The 19,156-nt window shown below is 36.8% G+C and overlaps 1 protein-coding gene across 5 annotated transcripts in view; it reads right to left on the reverse strand.

Annotated features, from left to right (window-relative positions):
* MTMR3 (myotubularin related protein 3) overlaps nt 1-19,156 on the reverse strand; it is a 107,838-nt gene that overhangs the window by 42,133 nt on the left and 46,549 nt on the right. For 4 of the 5 annotated variants that reach the window (XM_016198581.2, XM_016198579.2, XM_016198582.2 and 1 more), the window contains exons 2-5: nt 12,085-12,137; nt 8,294-8,378; nt 3,422-3,511; nt 2,906-3,022 (exon numbers count right to left, since the gene is read on the reverse strand). In XM_016198581.2, coding sequence (XP_016054067.1) covers nt 2,906-3,022; nt 3,422-3,511; nt 8,294-8,296 — 210 coding nt within the window. In that variant the 5' untranslated portion in view covers nt 8,297-8,378; nt 12,085-12,137. Of the gene's footprint in view, nt 1-2,905; nt 3,023-3,421; nt 3,512-8,293; nt 8,379-12,084; nt 12,138-16,699; nt 17,149-19,156 lie in introns of those variants that run through there. The other variant, XM_087828453.1, reaches the window with a different exon arrangement.

Consider the following 19,156-nt stretch of genomic DNA (forward strand, 5'->3'; position numbering starts at 1 on the left):
GAGAAAAGGGGGAAACAGAAAAGCTGGCAGGGATGAAGGACCATTTACCCTGACATTATACTAAGTAATTCCATCTTAAAAGTAGTAAAGAAACACTGAAAGGCTTTAGGCTGGTGGATGACATGATCAAACCCATGCTCTCTCTCCAACAGACCCTATCCAGAATAGATCTAAAAGTAGTCCCTAAAATACTTGGCCATAAGCCAATAAGCTGAGAAATAGGGGACTGTATGGAAAAATGCAATGATATGAAACTATATCCTCCTCACATGCAATTTAAGTAGAATTTCATTGATTCCAGCCATTTAACACAATTTAAACACAAAATTAAATTGGGCTGCTCTACTTATTACAGTAGTCTCCCCTTATCTGTGGGGGATATGTTCTAAGACACCCTCCCAGTGGATACCTGAAACCACAGATGGAACCAAACGCTATATATACTGTTTTTTCCTGTACACACAGTATTCCTCCCATTACTGGCAGTTTTGCTTTCTGTGATATCAGTTACCCACAGGTCAACCATGGTCCAAAAATATTAAATTAAAAATTCCAGAAATAAACAATTCATAAGTTTTAAATCGCATGCCATTCTGAGTATTGTCATGAAATCTTGTGCTGTCTTACTCTATCCCACTCAGGACGTGAGTTATCCCTTTCTCCAGCATATCCTGGTGTGTACACTACCTGCCCATTAGTCAGTCAGCTAGTAGCCATCTTGGTTATCAGATCAACTGTTGCAGTATCGCAGTGCTTGTGTTCCAGTAATCCTTATTTCACTTAATAACGGCCCCAAAGCCATTCACATAACTTATTACCATATAGTTATAATTGTTCTATTTATTATTATTGCTAATCTCTTACTGTGCCTAGTTTATAAATTAAACTTTATCACAGGTACATAGGTAAAGGAAATAACATAGTATATATGTATAAGGTTCAGTGCTAGCCACAATTTTTTTTTAAAGATCAGTTTCTTTGTTTTTTTAAACATATCTTTATTGATTTCAGAGAGGGAGAGAGAGGAAGAGAGAGGGAAACATCAATGATGAGAGAATTGTCACTGATAGGCTACCCCCTGCGTGCCCCAACTGCAGATCGAGCCCACAACCCGGTCATGTGCCCTGATCAGAAATCAAACCACGATCTCCTGGATCCTAGGTAGATGCTCAACCACTGAATCATGCCTGGCCAGGTAGCCACAATTTCAGGCATCCAATGGGTGCCTTCGCATACATTCACCACAGATAAGTGGGGACTACTATACATACTTTACAGCTTCTCTTTGGCATATCACAATTGCCAGCATCACTACTCTTGCACTTTGGGGCCATCTGGGATGGAGTAAAATTTCATCACACTGCTCACAATGGTGTGCAACTAAAAACTTAAAGAATTGTTTTTAATCTTCATCTGAGGATATGCTTAGAAAGAGGGAGGGAGAGGGGAGGGAGGGGAGGAGAGACAGACAAAGGGGGAAGAGAGAGAAACATCGATTGGTTGCCTTTTGTACATGCCCTGACCAAGAATCAAACCAGCAACCTTTTGGTGCACAGGATGAAACTCAACCAACTGAGCCACTCCAGCCAAGCAAAACTTATGAATTGTTTATTTCTGGAATTTTTCATTTAGTATTTTCAGGCCACAGTTGACCATGGCTAACTGAAATTGCAGAAAGCAAAACTGAAAAAAAGTGGGGGACCACTAGATTACTGTCATTACTTTCATAGTAGCTGGTGGGGAATTTCTGGTTGCTGGGATTTTATGAGTTTCTATCCTGTCCCCTCCTATGACAACCATGCAATTCCAATAGTGCTATATGGTATGAAAGTACAGCATGCCTCTTTCCTTGATGAATCCAATGTGTATTAACAGCTCATGAACAGAAAACTTATGTTAACAGCTATGATAGTAGCCCAAATCTAGAAGCCAGAATGAATTCACGCCACAATGGCTCCTGGATATAAATTCTTAAGAATAATAAATACTACATAAATAATAAATGCCGACTATAAAGAAAATGACAGCCATTTGAGTCTTCTGACCAAAAAAAAGGAAAAAAAAGAATGTGATGGAGTTGGGTAACTTTTCAACCACTAAATAAAATAAACTTAAGTGACAGATTTCAAAGAATCCCAAATGAACCTCAAAATACACAATCTGAATGAAATTACAGTCCTGAGCTTTTAAAAGATTGTCATAATACCCTTCTCTGTGCTAGAACCAAAGTACAGAAAGGCACAATGCTGGCAAGTGAAGAAGTAGGCATTTATTTGGTGTAAGTACTCGTAATTTTTATGCCTTTGTGGTGACAGACACATTAACTGAAAACTATTAATAATGGCAGTGTACTGCAAGAATCAGTTCACTAAGAGTACCCTCATAACTATTTTAGTAAATGCACTCTTGGGAATTGAGAGCCATCCTTTTCTTCAGTAATACAGAGTCCATTAAACAAATAAACAATGTACTTAACATCTATACTCATACCACTATGAAGCCATTAGACTAGCTTCATTCTATAATGATATACTTTGAGCTCAGTGCAGACTATCTCACATTAAGGTCCAGAAAATTATCTCAACTGAGGCAGTAGTTAACTATTAAAGATTGAAGAATAAAAGTCTATACAGCCTTTGGACCCTTATAAAACTTATGATACAGCATTACCTAGGGCAAATCAATTCAGTGTTAATAAACAATGGACACCTCAGCTAACAACTACGAGTATCATTTCAAATCAAACATTACAATTGCTTGCTAACCTAGTGTCACCTGGGTACTAAACTGAGAGAAAAGCAAAGTACATGGTGTTTTCACACCCAACCCTGTATAACACTCCTCTTTGAGAACATTAACAAGTTTGATGTCCCTTCTCCATCTACTTTAGTTGGTAATCACTTACATTAACAAGAGACTCCTTGAACTTGATATGAAGTCTGTAATTAGAAAGGGCAATGATGGCATCCTCAGCACGGCCCACATACTCTGTGCTTTCTCCATGAAGTTCAAGGAAAGGAACCTTCAAAATGGAAGCAAAAATCCTTCAAAGTTCTGAAGCAATAAATCAAAGTCTTTAAACACAGGTCAGGTGAATGGATGATAAATCCTGTTACTCAAACTTAAAACACCATACATAAGTGGGTAAGGGACTTAAGACACTGGGTTTATATCCACGTAATTCGAATATACCTAGTTATTCAAATTCTAGACTACTGAAGGAATGACAGATGATCATCTCAAACTAAATTCTCAGGAAATAAGTCTAAAAGATGTTTTCTGGTTTGTATTTCTACTATGTGCATAGTTTAGGAAAAAAAGATATATATTATATAGTACATTACTTCAAACTATTAGCTCTGCTACATTATTACCATGATGCTAAATACTTATTTTACAATCAACAGTGGCCTGTAATTACCTGAAGATTCTCATCCTCCCGGATCAGCTGCTTCCTGGGAAAGATCTGATTGGCCTGGATGCACTCAAGGCTGTGCCGAGTCTCTTCATCCTGAAAAACCCAAAACCTTTCATTTCAAAACTCCCAGTCATTCATATTTGGTTATTCTGCCATGTTTTAATAGTGTAATCACAATGACAGTCTGGTGACCAAAGTTAACAGAAGAAAAACTCAAGAAAAAAATATTCATCCCCAAAAGTGCTCCATCTGATATATATTAGGCTCCTCTACTTAGAGAACGTTACTGATGCACACACACACACACACACACACACACACACACACACACACACACACAAAAGAACGAAGGTTAAGAGCATTTATATTAAGCACTAAGTTGTTAGGACATTACATGTAAGAGAAACCAAGATAGAGTGGTTTTGTTCTTTATCACCTTAAATTCTTATTTTTGAAAGATACATTCTGAATTATTTAAGAATGAAATGATGTGATATCTTGAATTTGTTTCAGAATAATTAGAGGGGGAAAGGTAAGGAGGAAATGAGTGGGGCATAAATGAAACAGGATTTCCATGAGGGATGATTGATGAAACTGGGTAAGTAGGGGTTCACTATACCACTGTGTCTACTTTGGTTATATGTGTAATTTTTTTCCATAACAGAAAGTTTTTTAAAAATGCAAAGCTTGCCTGGCCGTTGTGGCTCAGTTGTTGAACGTCGACCCATGAACCAAGAGTTACCAGATCGATTCCCGGTCAGGGCACGTGCCCAGGTTTTGGCCTCAGTTCCCAGTGGGGAGCCTGCAGGAGGCAACTGATTGATATTTCTCTCTCTATCCTTCTCCCTTCCTCTCTAAAAAAAATAAAAACTTTTTTTTTTAATGCAAAGCTTAAGAACTGAATTTCTCAAACTGAAAATGTGTGAAACATTATCCTTCGCTTAATATGTCTTATATTACCAGGATAGACTTATTTCTGTTAAGGCAATTTTTTAAAAAGCAGCAATAAATTCTAATCTAAATGGCACTTGAGCTAATTATAACTTGTATTAAAAGGTCATCTTTTACATTATGAAATTTTATAGCATAGGAAGACTGGAGAGAAAAGCGATATAATGGAAAGTCCAAGTGTAAATTATGATGCAAGGGTTCATTAAGCCATATGGTAGCCAGAAAAGGACCAGGTTCCTAGGGCATGAAGTCTAAACCACCAGCAGCAGCAGCACTAGGTGAAGGCACCATACCCACCATCCTGGAGCTGATGAGCACTTTTAAACATCACATTTTGGTAAAGAAAAATGTAAGTTGTTTTGAAAGAATTTACGTTGGCTACAATGAGGGGGTGTGAAAAGATAAAGTGAGGGTGGTTCGATGAGAGGTGCACGGTCTGTAAGGAAGAAATATTACTTTTGATTGGTTACCATTAACGGTCCTGTAAATGTAAAAGAAGTATGTGTCTACCCATGTAAAAGAAGTATGTGTCTACCATTTTACTTTTTATCCAATCCCAGAGGTTTCTTTGCTTTGCTTTCTCTTGCCTCCCTTTTCTATCACCAGTGGATTTCATGTAACCCAGCTAAGTCTCTTTTGATTATAATCTATAAAATAAGGGGTGAAGCTGCCATTCTCCGGAGCATTCTCTCAATCCGCTGAGATTTTGCTTCCCGGCAAAAACCTGGAGTTTGGCTCAGATAAACTCACAAAAACTCTTCACAGGTTTGAATGTTTCTTACATTCGCAAACTAAAGAGAAAATATCTTAGGAATCTTGATTTTAGGAAGATTTTTCTCATAAACCAATAGGGAACAGGTAGAAAACATGGGGAAAGGTTTTTTAAAATTATGACATAGAAGTACATTGTAAACATGCCTTCTCAGCATCACATTAACTTTTTAACTCACATAAATGTGTGTCCTAAACTTTTATTCTCTTCAAGATCATTTCACAGAGGTACCCATTATTTCTTTGTGACTCCTTGACCTATTTTACTGACCTTTTAAATAGTATAGAATTGAAATTATGTAACAGGCTTTAAAAAAAAACTGGACGCTATAATATCATTTCATTCTTGCTGATGCATTCACTTGAGTGCTAACACAGGCCAATGTATATAACCAAAGCAACTACTGAAAACTGAAAATGGAATGATTTTCAACATAAGAGACTGAAAATTAGGTCGGCAATGCAAAGACACATTTAATCCCCAAGGATTTAACTAACATTAGGAAAAACTACTCATTGACTTTCTAGAAGGATGATGATTCAAAAAACATTACGTGGCTAACATAAGTTGAATTAACTGCTTAATTTCTTAGTTTCTGAGCTCCAAATGTAAAAAAAGGAGGCCAAACTTCAGATAGAGTAAGGATTTGGAAGGAAACAAAGGGAAGGAAGAAACTAACCAAGTGCTGGCGTGATAAGAGGATTGGGAAACAAATTTCTCCTAGGTTACAAGCAGTATTTTATTAGTACTAGAGAGAATATATTCCATGATTTCCTGGTACTGCTGGGAACACCAGGCACTGTGGAATCTGGCATTCTTAGTCTCCACCAACTCCATAAGGTCAGAGCGGTCACCTACAAAATCTTGAAAAGAGATCGTTCATCATGGTTTCAGGCTAGTTTCTGCTACTGGCAACCTATGCAGGTAAGAAAGGTGAGTCTACACTTCAGATGGCAAGTCAATATTAGAGATAAATATTTAAAGAACATGGGGAGCAGAGTCAAAATGCCTATTAACTAAATTCAAATATAGGGTTCCAGGATAAACACACACACACACACACAAAACTACTCCTAAGAGTGAAACGAAATGTGCGCGTGAACATTAGCAAAATGTAAAAGTGAAAGTAATTATCAGTCCCACCGTCAATTCCAGTCACTATTCTTAAAGCTGTTATTGAAGGTCACCAAAGATACAATTTCCCTTGATATAATGCTTGAGATGTTTCAAAAATAATACAAAGAGGTGGGAGTGAGGGAGTAAGAAGAAACAAGTGTGGCCATGAACTGATGATTATTGCAGCCAACTGATTCATATGTAAGAGTTTATCATTCTATTCTTTGTATAGCTTGAGATTTTTCATAACAAGACATGAAAACATGTTTTCCTAATGCTTAACCTCCCCAAAAAGACAGGCTTCAATCTCATATAAGAACCTGTAGAAGTATGAGAGAGAGAATGTTAACTCAAATAATTAGAGGTATGCATTTTTTTTTTAAAAAAAAAAAAGGAAGAAAGAGAAAATTCAGAGCTTCTGAATTCTCTATACAAAAAAATAAGGGTTAAGGACATATAACCTAAATGCTAAACAATAGAATATATTAATTAATATTAATTAAATCAATGGTTCAACTTATAAAAGTGATATGGCATAAGATGAACATAAGGATTCAATGAATCAACATGGGAAAATTTTTAATTCATTTAGTAATGAGCAAAATAGAAACTTAATTACGTTTTAACTCCAACTATATTAAACAGACATAGGGACACTGGACTAGTTAGAAATGAATACAACCACAGGGTTTGGTAGTAGAATTGTAAATGAATATTTGTAAAAACTTGTTATAAAGCTGCTTTATGAAAAAAAATTTTTTAAAGATAGACGGCCATGCTGCTCCCCAACTACTGCACAAAGAAGCATCTCCAGAGCCCAGTATGAAGACTGTCTGCAGGGTACCAGAAACCCCCGCAGCATAAGGATGAAGACCACATTGTTGCTAGCTATATGGAATACAATGAAGGACAACCCCTCAGTAAAGAACAGAGCTGCCTTAATAAGCTCATCTGCTATTCATTAGCACTGGCAAATATACCATATAAATATTAAGAGAACACTATCAATTCATTAAAAATTCTGCGCGAAAGCCCATCAAATATAATCTAGAGAAATAACATTAAAAGTTCACCTGTGTTTAGGTCTAAGATACACTGTTATGCCTATAAACTAAGAAAAAATTGGCCTAACTTGAGATGGGAGCAGTTACCTTTCTCCTCCTTTTAATATGACATTTCTGCACAACTAGTTTTTCTGTTTTAGTTTGTTTTTTAATTTTGAAAAGCATTTTCCATCCATGTCCCTAATGAAGCTTGAAATTAACATGGCCTTTTCAATCCCTTCTTTGTGCACCAGCAAGAAACAGTTTGCATCTAGGAAACATCACAAGGTAGAAGCAGGACAATATCACAGAGGACACCATTCTTTTTTAAGCCTTAAAGCACTATTTACATATTCTCAGGACTGATAGAAATGTGGCTGACTCATTGCTGCACCTTTTCTGCCCGGACTAGGCCTAGGTCCTAAATGGCCCATAAATCACTGAAACGTCCATTAAATGCCCTTTGTAGTCAAATATGTGGGCAGGGGTATGCAGAGCTGCTTCACCTTCTTTGGTATAAAAATACTGCCTTAAATAGAATGGGGAAGGTAGGGAATTGCTTCTATCAATAGATAAATTCATAAAGAATATGTGTGTATGACCATATCATAACACACACACACACACCCCCACCCACCCACCCACCCCCGTTTTTACTACATCTTGCTTCCTAGAAAAGGAATAAGAAACCTAGAGTCCAAGAATCATGGCTTTTAGTCTTGACTCCATTTACCACCTGACTGAAGGGAAACAGTATCTAACTCACAGAATTAAAGCTAACAGAAATGAAATGGTTTTAATACACCAGAATATTCTATAATTATTATTAAGTAAATAATAAAAGAATCGAGGTGAGAAGAGAGTTCTGGGAAAGCAAAAATGAAATGGCTTCTTACAACAAAAATGAGTAACTATGGATATATTAATGTTCATTTAATTGTCAGGAGAGAGTTCAATTCCAATTTTCTTGTTATTTGCTTGTTGTTCACTTACCATGACAGGAGGCCCAGATTAGGAGGAGAGATCCTCGTCCCTTCTTCAGCGTCTGGCAAAGCTTTTCTTTCCTTTATGCCTGGATCTTTAAAAAGAGGAAAGAAAAAGGGACAAAATTGGCAATTTCCCCCTTCTTGGCCATACCCTAATTAAAGGAACTGCATTATATATAGACCCAAAGACCTGACCAGAGTCAGCCAAGAAAATGTTAAGTATTACCCAGCCAATTCTCACTAGTCAAATGCAAACTCCATATGCCTTTTGAAAATCCTCCTGGATTTTGGGCAAAAAGATAACACAGGCTCAGATTCCTAATATTGCTAGTAATATGAAAAATGTTATAAAGTTTGGATGAAAATAATAAAGCAATAATAATTAAAACAGCCTGGCCGGGCATGGCTCAGTGGTTGAGCATCGACCTAGGATCCAGGCGATCGGGGTTTGATTCCCGGTCAGGGCACATGCCCAGGTTGCGGGCTGGATTCCCAGTCCGGAGCATGCGGGAGGCAGCCAATCAATGACTCTCTCATCATTGATGTTTCTATCTCTCTCTCTCCCTCCTTCCTCTCTCTGAAATCAATGAAGATATATTTTAAAGTAATAATAATAATAATAATAAAAACAAACATGTAAGTACAAAAACAATATTCTTGTAATATTATAAAATGTTTTATCTGTAAATTCAAAATAGATCCCCCTATCTGTGGGAACCAAACTGGCTTAATAGGCAAAATATGAAAATGAATTCCCTTACTGTCCCTATATTCTATACTCACCTGAAAATTCACAGAAGCTATGCTAACACTTTTACCAGGTTTTTTTGTTGTTGTTCTGTTTGTTAATCCTCACCCAAGGATATTTTTTCCATTAATTTTTAGAGTGGAAGGAAGGGCGGGGAGGGAGAGAGAGAGAAGAGCGAGAAAAACACCTATGTGAGAGACACACATCGACTGGTTGCCTCCCACACATGCCCCGACTGGGGCAGGGATCGAATCTGCAACCCACGTACATGCCCTTGGCTGGAATCAAACCCAGGATCCTTCAGTCCCCAGGCCAACGCTCTATCCACTGAGCCAAACCAGCTAGGTCCAAGCCCTTTTTAAATTATTCATTAAGATATTCCATTACATACAAGAATTTGGATAGGACAGTTCCTACCACTGTCCTCTTTATACACATACACACACATGTGCATGCACATAGTACATACACACATAGTTATTTTTTCTGAACCATTTAAAAAAGTTGTATACACCATGCCTCTTTACCCCTTACTACTTCGGAGTATACAGTACTTTAATCTACCTTCTATATTCCAATTTGGTCAGCCAACCCAATTATATCCTTTACGACTACTTTTTTCCCCTCTATAAAACATCCAGTTTAGGATCAGATATTCAACCTAATTGTCATATCTCTTTAGTCTACTTTAATATGGGGCCCATATTATATTAATTCAAATATGTTTCATGGCATCAAAATTAATTTCATCACCTCTCATCTTTCGCTCCAAACCTAGACCATGTTTCTTCAGATAAGAATATAACACTTTTTCATTCTATTTTGCAAATATAAGTCTTAGATGTTTTATCTAAAATTAATGATTCTAAAGCTAAAAATCCATAAACATTTACATTACAATGGCAATGTAAAAATTAAATACTGCAGAACCAAATAATATGTTAAGATTGCATTTCCTTCTCTAAAGGTCTAACATGCAACCTGCTGAACCAAATGAAGGATAAGATTCTTATTCCAAGCATCAGAGTTAAATGATTTCTCTTAATATATGTATGAGATGTGACAGCTAGGATCTAGCAGGCCTCTCTGGGCTCCATCATCAGTACTACCCCATGGATGTGACTTCTGAAAAATTTTTACAGACGTAAAATATCTTTTAATCTTCCTATTGAACATGGTACCTCATCTTTCAGGCACTTGTTAAGGAGAATTTACTCAATTCTTTACTCAATAACTAAAACTTACACTTGGAAACAGTAACTCAACCAAAGTGAGATACTGAGAAACGAACTACAAGGACACAAATTATGTATACTATATAAATCCTTCATATACAAAAAGATGGGGGAAAATGGCACCATGAATCAACAAGATTATAACTAAGTCCTAGTAGAACAGAATCTATTCTTCGTTATTCTTACCAAAAAACTCCAAAACGTAAAAACAAATTAAAAAAAAAATTCTAATTTAAATGAAATTATAGTGAGAAGACACTGGTATCCCAGGACTCAGGAAATGTTTATGTAAATTGACAATTCAAATAGTTCTTACCTTCAAGGTGTTCACAGTCTTATGGGGGCCACAAACAGATAACCAATAAGGCAGTGTGGGATAATAGATACAGAAATAAAATTCCATGGGGATATAAAAAATAGAGAACTGAATTCTGATACAGGCACTCAAGGAAGGGTTTATAAAACACTGGAGCTTTTAATAGTTGAACTGGTCAGATTCGGAGCTATTGTGACAAAGAGGCAACAGAAACAGCACAACAGAAGAATAACCCCCCCAAAAAAGCACATTGGAGAGTATGTGAGGAACAATAAGCAGAATACTGTGACTACAGCAAAAGGTGCTATAGGTCTATATGGAAAACAGGTGACTAGATGTTTTAAAAATCCACTTGTAAAGAGCCTAAAATGCCATGCTAAAGGTTCTGGAACAAGGAAATGATTTGGATCTAAAAATTTAAAACCAAAGCAACAAATTCTTTTCAATAATATTAGATTATAATTTCCTAAATTAAACAGATGGCATAAACAAGAGGCAGTAATAATGATTAGGTAGTAATAGATACACACAGGTCTATGAAAAGGACAGGAATGCCCAGCCAGGGTGGCTCATTGGCTGAGCGTCGACCTATGAACCAGGAGGTCATGGGAATCTAACCCAGTTGAGGCACATGCCCAGGTTGTGGGCTCAATCCCCAGTGCGGTGCATGCAGGAGGCAGCCAATCAATGATACTCTCTCATCACTGATGTTTCTATCTCTGCCTCTCACTTCCTCTCTCTAAAATCAGTAAAAAAACAACAACGCATATTTAAGTAAAATTAAGTTTAAAAAAAGGACAGGACTGGCATTAATATCCACACTGAAGACAGAACTAACAAATTTTTAGAACTTGTTTTCTAGTTAAACATCAAATTAGTGCCACTAAGTCTAGTAATGTGGCCTTGGTTTTCATACAGATATATAACAATTTAAGAAAATTCAAAACAAGAATCAAGTTTCAATTTAAAAGACCTCCACATTGTTAAGGACTGTCTATTTTAAACAAAAGATTAGGGTTACAACTTATTTAATCTCTACTTAAATACAAGCTTCCAGGCATAATATATTGTATTATGGCACAATTATATATGAAAAAAGCAATCTTGCTTGAGTCCTACTGAAACAAACAACATGTTTAAAGGTTTAACATTAAAATGTAAGAGCACATCTAGCCCGGCCGGCGTGGCTCAGCGGCTGAGCACTGACCAGGAGATCACAGTTCAATTCCCGGTCAGGACACATGCCTGGGGTGCTGGCTCTATCCCCAGTAGGGGATGTGTAGGAGGCAACCAATCAATGACTCTCATCATTGATGTTTCTTTCTCTCTCCCTCCCTCCCTCCCTCCCTTTCCCTTCCTCTCTGAAATGGACATAAAAAAAGAGCTCATCTAAATAACTGTATACATACTGTGTACGTGGACAAACATATCCCCAAATTAATCTGTAAATTCATTTTACCTGCCTCAAAACAGCACAGTTGGGGGGAAGGGGGACTTACCAAATGAAGTTTGTCCCAAGAACTTTTTCTACTAGAAGGTTTCACAAGAAAATCTGCAAAAGAAAAATAGGATATTTTTTTATTGTGTAAAAATACTAAAGAATCAAGTTAAGCCACTTAGATCTGCCCACAAGACTTTTCTCTACAAATTAGAATGCCAGGATAATACATTATTTTTAAAACTGGTACAATGGGGACTATTTAGTCAACCGCATCCAAACATTTTATAATGTTTAACTGCACACAAAATGGACCCAATCAGGCCTCGGCATGCCTTCAGAAACTACAGAACTATACAGGCAAAACTTTCCAGGAATCTACAGCTACTCCTATTTAAACGTTTTCCTCAATCAATAAAGCATTTTGATGGCTTCTCAAGTAAACCTTTGCCACTACAGGAACAAGTACTTTAAAAAACTATGACTACAAGAGATCTAGGATTAGACATGATCGTTTAAGGTGTTTTAACATACAATTAGCTTCTACCAAGGAATCTCTCTCAGTATTGCAGACAACTCATCTTTTTGGGCTGATTACATGACATGAAGTCACATGTGTGAACAAGACTACATAAAATACCCAAATCCTAAAATGAAGGAGTCTATCAGCACAGCACATTATTCCCCTAACCTCCAGAAATTTTTTTTTTAACTGAGTAAGAACCATAAAAGGAGACCCAACCCTGCAATAATAAAGTGTCCTAACCATTTTACAAGTAGTATTTTTGGCTCTCAGTAACTTTTAATTTAAATTTTGTAACTCATGCCATATTAACCACACACTATATTGGAAAGGAAATAAAGCTATTCATAATATGCAACTTCAGATACAAACCATATTAAGAATCAAGATTGGCCTTATTAAATTGTTTAACAAGGTACAGCACGGTACAGCAGGAAAGTTGGGGAAATCTGTAAATCTCTAGGACCGTTTCTTGCTAGGGTATAATTTTTGCTGAGTATCTGAATAGTGAAATACATATTATAAATTTTTTCCTTTATACCATATTTAAAAATTATGTCTATAGAACCCAGGTGAGGTGGTTCAGTTGGTTGGAGCATTGTCCCATACACCAAAAGGTTGTGGGTTCAATTCCTGGTCAGGGCACATACCTAGGTTGTGGTCCAACCCCTGGTTGAGGCTTGTATGGGAGGAACCCATCGATGTCTGTCTGTCCATCTCCCTCTCTCCCTCCCTCTCTCTCCCCCCCCCCTTCTACTCTCTGAAAAGCAATGGAAAAAATATCCTCAGGTAAGGATTAAAAAAATTTTTTAAATGATGTGACATAGGTCACTGTAACTCAAGAATGGTCAGTACTACAAGGTTAACCATCCAATGACATGCATCAGCTCAGAATTCAGAGGGACAGCCCAGGAAGACTTCACAGAAAATGGAGAATTTCAAGTGGATCTTATAGATCGGGTGGGATTTAGGTAAAGAGAAAGAAGGGATGGGAATAATTCAAGAGAGGATGGCTAGTAATACTACAGTGGCAAGAAAGCACAACAGTTTTGAGAAATAGAGAATAGGTCACAATATCAAGAGTGTTCAGGAAGAGCAGAAAGATGGGACAACTATGGACTTTGAATGCCAGGATGCAGAGTCTAGATTTCATTCAATGGTGGGAAACCAAAAGATTCATGAGCAGAGAAATAATAATACATAAGTGGTAGTGTTAAAGAGTAGATAGCAGCAAGTAGACTGGTTTGGAGGGGGAAGTCGCTTAGGATGTTCCTGGACTAGTAGCTCAGATATGAATTGTTTAGAGCTCAATATCTCAATGATAGTGAAAATGCAGAGGAAGACACCAAAGTGAAAGCATTAATTGCTTAAACTTGGTAACTGATTAGGAATGGACCAAAAAAAAAAAAGGCAGAGCAAGTTGTCAAAGATAACTGCAAAATTTTAAGGCCTGTGGCAAATAGAAAAAAGGACAGTATCGTTAAGAAATAAACGGTAGCTTCCAAGGAAGCAATACCAGCTATGATATGCTGGCTTTAAAGGTGCATCCCAAATAGATGTATGTCCAGCAGTTAATAAGGGGGGAAATGGCATTAAATTCAATAGGTCAAGTCTAGTGGTAAGAATAAATTGATGGTGCTAGATTTAATTCAAAGAAATTACTATATCTACTGTAAGAATAATCCAATATGTTTTAGAAATTGCTTGATAATTTATTCTGTTAAAGATATGAGAAGTCCATTAATACAGAAGTGTTTGTATAAAGTTTCCAAAGGTGTAAAGTTCCAAGAGGTGGACCAAACAACAGTTCAACACAAAAGGTTCAGGCAGGTCTGCTGCAATGACTCTTCTTCTCAATAACTATCACCCCAAGCCACTTGTAATTAGACACTTTAGATTGCTTAGATTTAACATAACCACCCCAAGCCACAATCAAATATCCACTTGGTTGAAAACAGTGTGTCATTGTGAAACATTTCCAACAAAAATTTTACACTGCCCATGCCTCTTAGGCCTATTTGCCAGATAAAGGCCATGTGTCTGAAAGAAGCTCTCTGGTGTCCCAAGTTACCTTCCCTTAAAACCAGCAGGTATCCCATGATATCTGTCACATATACCTCAGAAAGTAAGAGCAATTATGTCTGGGCAACCTTGAATATTCATATATTTGAAGACACAGAATGTAAAGTGGTTATGTTAAATCTAAGCAACCTAAAGTGTCTAATTACAAGTGTCTTAAAACACATTAATCATTAATGAACAGAGATGGCCAGGGAAGTGGGGTGGGGCAGGGATTAACTATGGTCATCCTTAAGTTTCTTCTCTAAAAGGGGTAAAAAAATCTGAAGTTATCTGAAATAAGAGGTAAAACTTTTACAGTCACATATTACACTATGGATAGGATTTTATCTATTATAAGAGAAAACTCTGAAGAATAAAAATTAATATACTTGAATATGTTATCACTGTGCAGCTACATTAGAACCTACCACAAAATCCCTTTATGGAGGATAATGAGGTAATGACCAACAGGAAGGGCATGGAGTCCCAGAGAAAGCCAAGAATGGAATAGCTTATGTGATCATCTGTACGCCACCTACCATGTCAGCTACAAGGGCAAAGAGGCACGCCCATTTGGACCATTTCTACAATAAAAGATTCCAAACTACAAAATGTTTCGGGGAGCAGGGGTGACCGTGGGGGAAGAGTTAAGCAGTGCTTTTTTTGGCTACGGTACATTTTAACTTCAAAAGAACAAGGGAATATTTTTTGCATAGTCTTGTCTCACTTCCAAATATAGGGTAATTAAGAGTTCAAAACATTCTTAAGACGGAACATTGAATAATTTTAAAGGAATTTTTTATTTTCTACATTAAAAAAATGGTTTTTACACATACACTACACATTAAGAAATATTCACAGCAAACTTGAATGCAGGGGCAATGTAAAATAATTCAGAGGTGTGAAATTTTATTTTTATCTTTTAATCCTAAGGATATGTTTTTATTGATTTTAGAGAGAGTGGGAGGGGGAGGGAAACATCGATCTGAGAGAGAAACATAGATCGGTTGCCTGCAGCACATGCTCCGACCAGGGATCAAACCCGCAACCTAGGTATGTGCCCTGACTGGGAATCAAACCTGCAACCTTTTGGTGTATGGGATGATGCTCCAACCAACTGAGCCACCCTGCCAGGGATAGAGGTGTTAAATTTCAAGTAGTAGCTTCACAACTGTCACTACTTTGGGCAAGTTTTTCAGCTTCAGAATGTCCTCAATTATGCCTAATAACTTTTCAGATATCTGATGGATGATATGACCTTCCCAAACTAGAATTCTGTGGTATGCTGCGTAGGATTATTCCATGATGGGAGGATGATTTAATTACTAGCAGTAACCAAAACCCAAGCATTTATCGGTTGAATAAAACTACTGTGGCTTGGTCTTACTCCCTGAAGAGGAGCCCAAACCTCAGGTTTTCTAAAACCTTTGCTGTTGACGTGAACTATAAATGAAAATAGAAACAAGGAGAGTTCAAAAAGTACAGATGCATTCACCTATCCTAAAATCATTGTGGTAGAGATTCAATTATTTGACAAATATTTTGGGGTGATAGGCATTCTAGGTACTGGGGGTGCAGCAGCAGAGCTGCAATCCTAGTGTCAACTGTAATATTTTCACAGGGCTGAATGCGCTCAGTGTGATTTTCCCCCTACTTATTAGGACCATACTTTGAAAAAAATAAAAAGGAACAGTAAATATGAAAATTAGGTAGTATCCGGATTTAGTGAGATCTCCAAACAAGATTTTTTTTTTTTTTTAAATCACCTATTTTCTACCTCTTTTGAGAACACTAAGTAAAGCCTGAGTTTTCAGGGATCCAAATGCAAATTCATGATCGGTGTACTGTATTCCTCTGCCAGCTGCAGGACACAGATAAACAGCTAAAACAGTATCATTTCCTAAGCAAAAGCCACAGCCTTCTACTTGAAAAACAAAATCCAGTATGTTGCCAGAAACCATCAGCTGAACCCCATGTTATAATCACATTTCTGTGTCAAAAAGTCTTTTATTGCCTCAGTTTGGCTCAGTGGTTAGCGTGCTGGCCCACAGACTGAGGGGTCCTGGGTTCAACTCCAGTCAAGGACACGTACCTCAGTTGCAGGCTCGATCCCAGCAGGTCACAGCGCGTGCAGGAGGCAACCAATTGATGTTTCTGTCTCTTGTCCCACCTCCTCCCTCCCTTCCACTCTCTGAAAAGCAATGGAAAAAGTATCCTGAGGTAAGGATTTAAAAAAAAAAAAAGTTTTATTGGTAATAAGTCTCTTGAATCAGCAACACTTGCGATAATGTTCACTATAACAAGTAAAATCTCCATTTCTACAGAGGATGACCAAAAATCAGTCTTGGTAATTCTGTGACCACATTAGTGGTTCATTCTATTTTGGGGGGGAGAGACAGGAATGGAGACAGACTTTTTTTTTTAGTGTGGGAGCTATTCTGAACACATCCCTCAAAGGAGGTTCTGCAATAGAATTTCAAATAATCGGATGGTGATCGATACTTAAAACATGTCTTCATTTAAGTAGCTGAAATACTGACTCAAAATGTGAGAAGTCAAAAGCAAAGTGCTGTAATTGTGCTCTAGCATTTTTAGATATTAAGATTTGGCTGCACTTCAGATGCACCTTATTGCTTTTTACATCTCAAGTAAGCAAAAGGAAGCCCCCAACTATGTTCTCAGAAAAGATAAACTGTGATCAAAGTAACTTGAGCAAACTGGCTTTGTACCTTTTAAAATCACTTATTTTACAAGGATTTTTCTTTGAAACTTAATCCTTACACAAGGAGTAGGAAGAGGGGAAGCATAAATCATACATGATTTCTTGATGAAGATATTTCTGGTGCTGACCAAAAAGATTAAAACTAAAGATCACATGTAATCTGCTAAAAAGGGTGAATATTAAATAATTTTAAGAAAGAATGTAAAGATTTCTTTTTGTGTTCTTAACTTGATTATAATCACTTCTATATAGAGCACATTCAGTTCATACTACTAACTCAGGTTAAATCATTAATAGAATTGTAAGGTATTTCTATGAATAATTTGTAATGTTATTTTCAGCCTCCATGTTCTCCATTTAAAAAAAAAAAACACACACAAGGCAGCCATTATTATACCATTGAAATTAAGAATTTAACGCCTAATTTTATAAGGCAGCATTTAGGTTCACCATCTTAAGTGAAGAAATGTTCCCTATCTCCTAAAAAGAGAAAAAAAACAACCTTATAATTTAACAGAAAACAGAAGAAATACTTAAGTCTCAGTTATTTAAAAAAGACAGAAAATCCAGGCATTCAAATTAATGAAATTAAAAGCCAAGCAAGGCGCTGACCCAGTAGCTCAGTTGGTTAGAGCATCGTCCCAATACACCAAGGTTGCAGGTTCATTCCTGTTCAGGGCACATACAAGCAACCAATGAATGCATAAATAAGCGGAACAGAAAATCAATCTCTCCCTCCCTCTAAAATCAATAAATAAAAAATTTTTAATAAATAAATAAAAGCCAAGCAAGATCATTTTATCTAAGTGCCAGAGGTAGTTCAATATTTATAATCGCTATGGAAAGATCAGAAAGAATAGCTCCAGCTAGGAAAAATATTTCCTCTTTTGTTTCTTGTACTAGTTCTGAGGTCTACCTTTGGGAAATTAACAGAAGGCAAAAATTCCTGCACACTCAATGTCCTGCTACTTGCTCTCAGTTAACTTCTGGTGAACAGGAAAGAAGTAACTTTGTTTCCCCCTGAACCCCATAGGTTAAATGAAGAAAGAGAGAGGACAGAAAGAGAGATAAAGAACCTTGTAATGACTCTGCCCCTCGTAACATATATGATTATCTCTTAACATGAGATTGCAGACTCTGTAACTGCCTCCTACTGGTCAAAGAATAAAATTTTAACTGCATTTTCTTGGGGGAAAAACACCTAAATATCCAATCCCTACGCAGATGAGCAGTTTTACAACTGGTTCTCAAAAAAATTTTTAGTAAGGTTTAAATTATGAACTTCTATATTCTTGTGTACTGAACAGAAAAAGAAAACTAATCAATGAAATAGGTCGTGAAGACCAAAAATGTAATTTTTCTTTAAATAGGCAACTAAAAAATTAGGCAAAATTCAATATGCCAATTCATTTTGAAACCTGCAAATTTATACCGCTTATTTTAATATGCTTTGCTTCTGAATCCTGCCCTAAAGGAACAAAAACAGAATCTCCAAATCCCTCTCTATTTACTCCAATCCTCCCCACCCCCACCCTAGCTGCATTAGATGTTTCTTTTCTAGAAAGTAACTTGAAGGTCAGCTTACCATAGGAACTGAAGAGTATGACCATGTATAAAAACGAGCATAATTTTCATATTTTGCTTAGGTACTTGAGATGTTCAACAGCAATTCTAGGAAAAACCTACAAGTAAACTACACTAAAAAAAAAAAATGGCTATCAGTATTATCCCAAACCAAGCTAATCTGCTTATTGTTTATTAGTATATTAACATATTAGAAATCTTAATGTTCTTCTCTCCATCTATAAATACTCTTCAAAGTTCTGG

The sequence above is a fragment of the Miniopterus natalensis genome, chromosome 20 (assembly GCF_054644295.1).
Source record: "Miniopterus natalensis isolate mMinNat1 chromosome 20, mMinNat1.hap1, whole genome shotgun sequence".
Lineage (NCBI taxonomy): Eukaryota > Metazoa > Chordata > Mammalia > Chiroptera > Miniopteridae > Miniopterus > Miniopterus natalensis.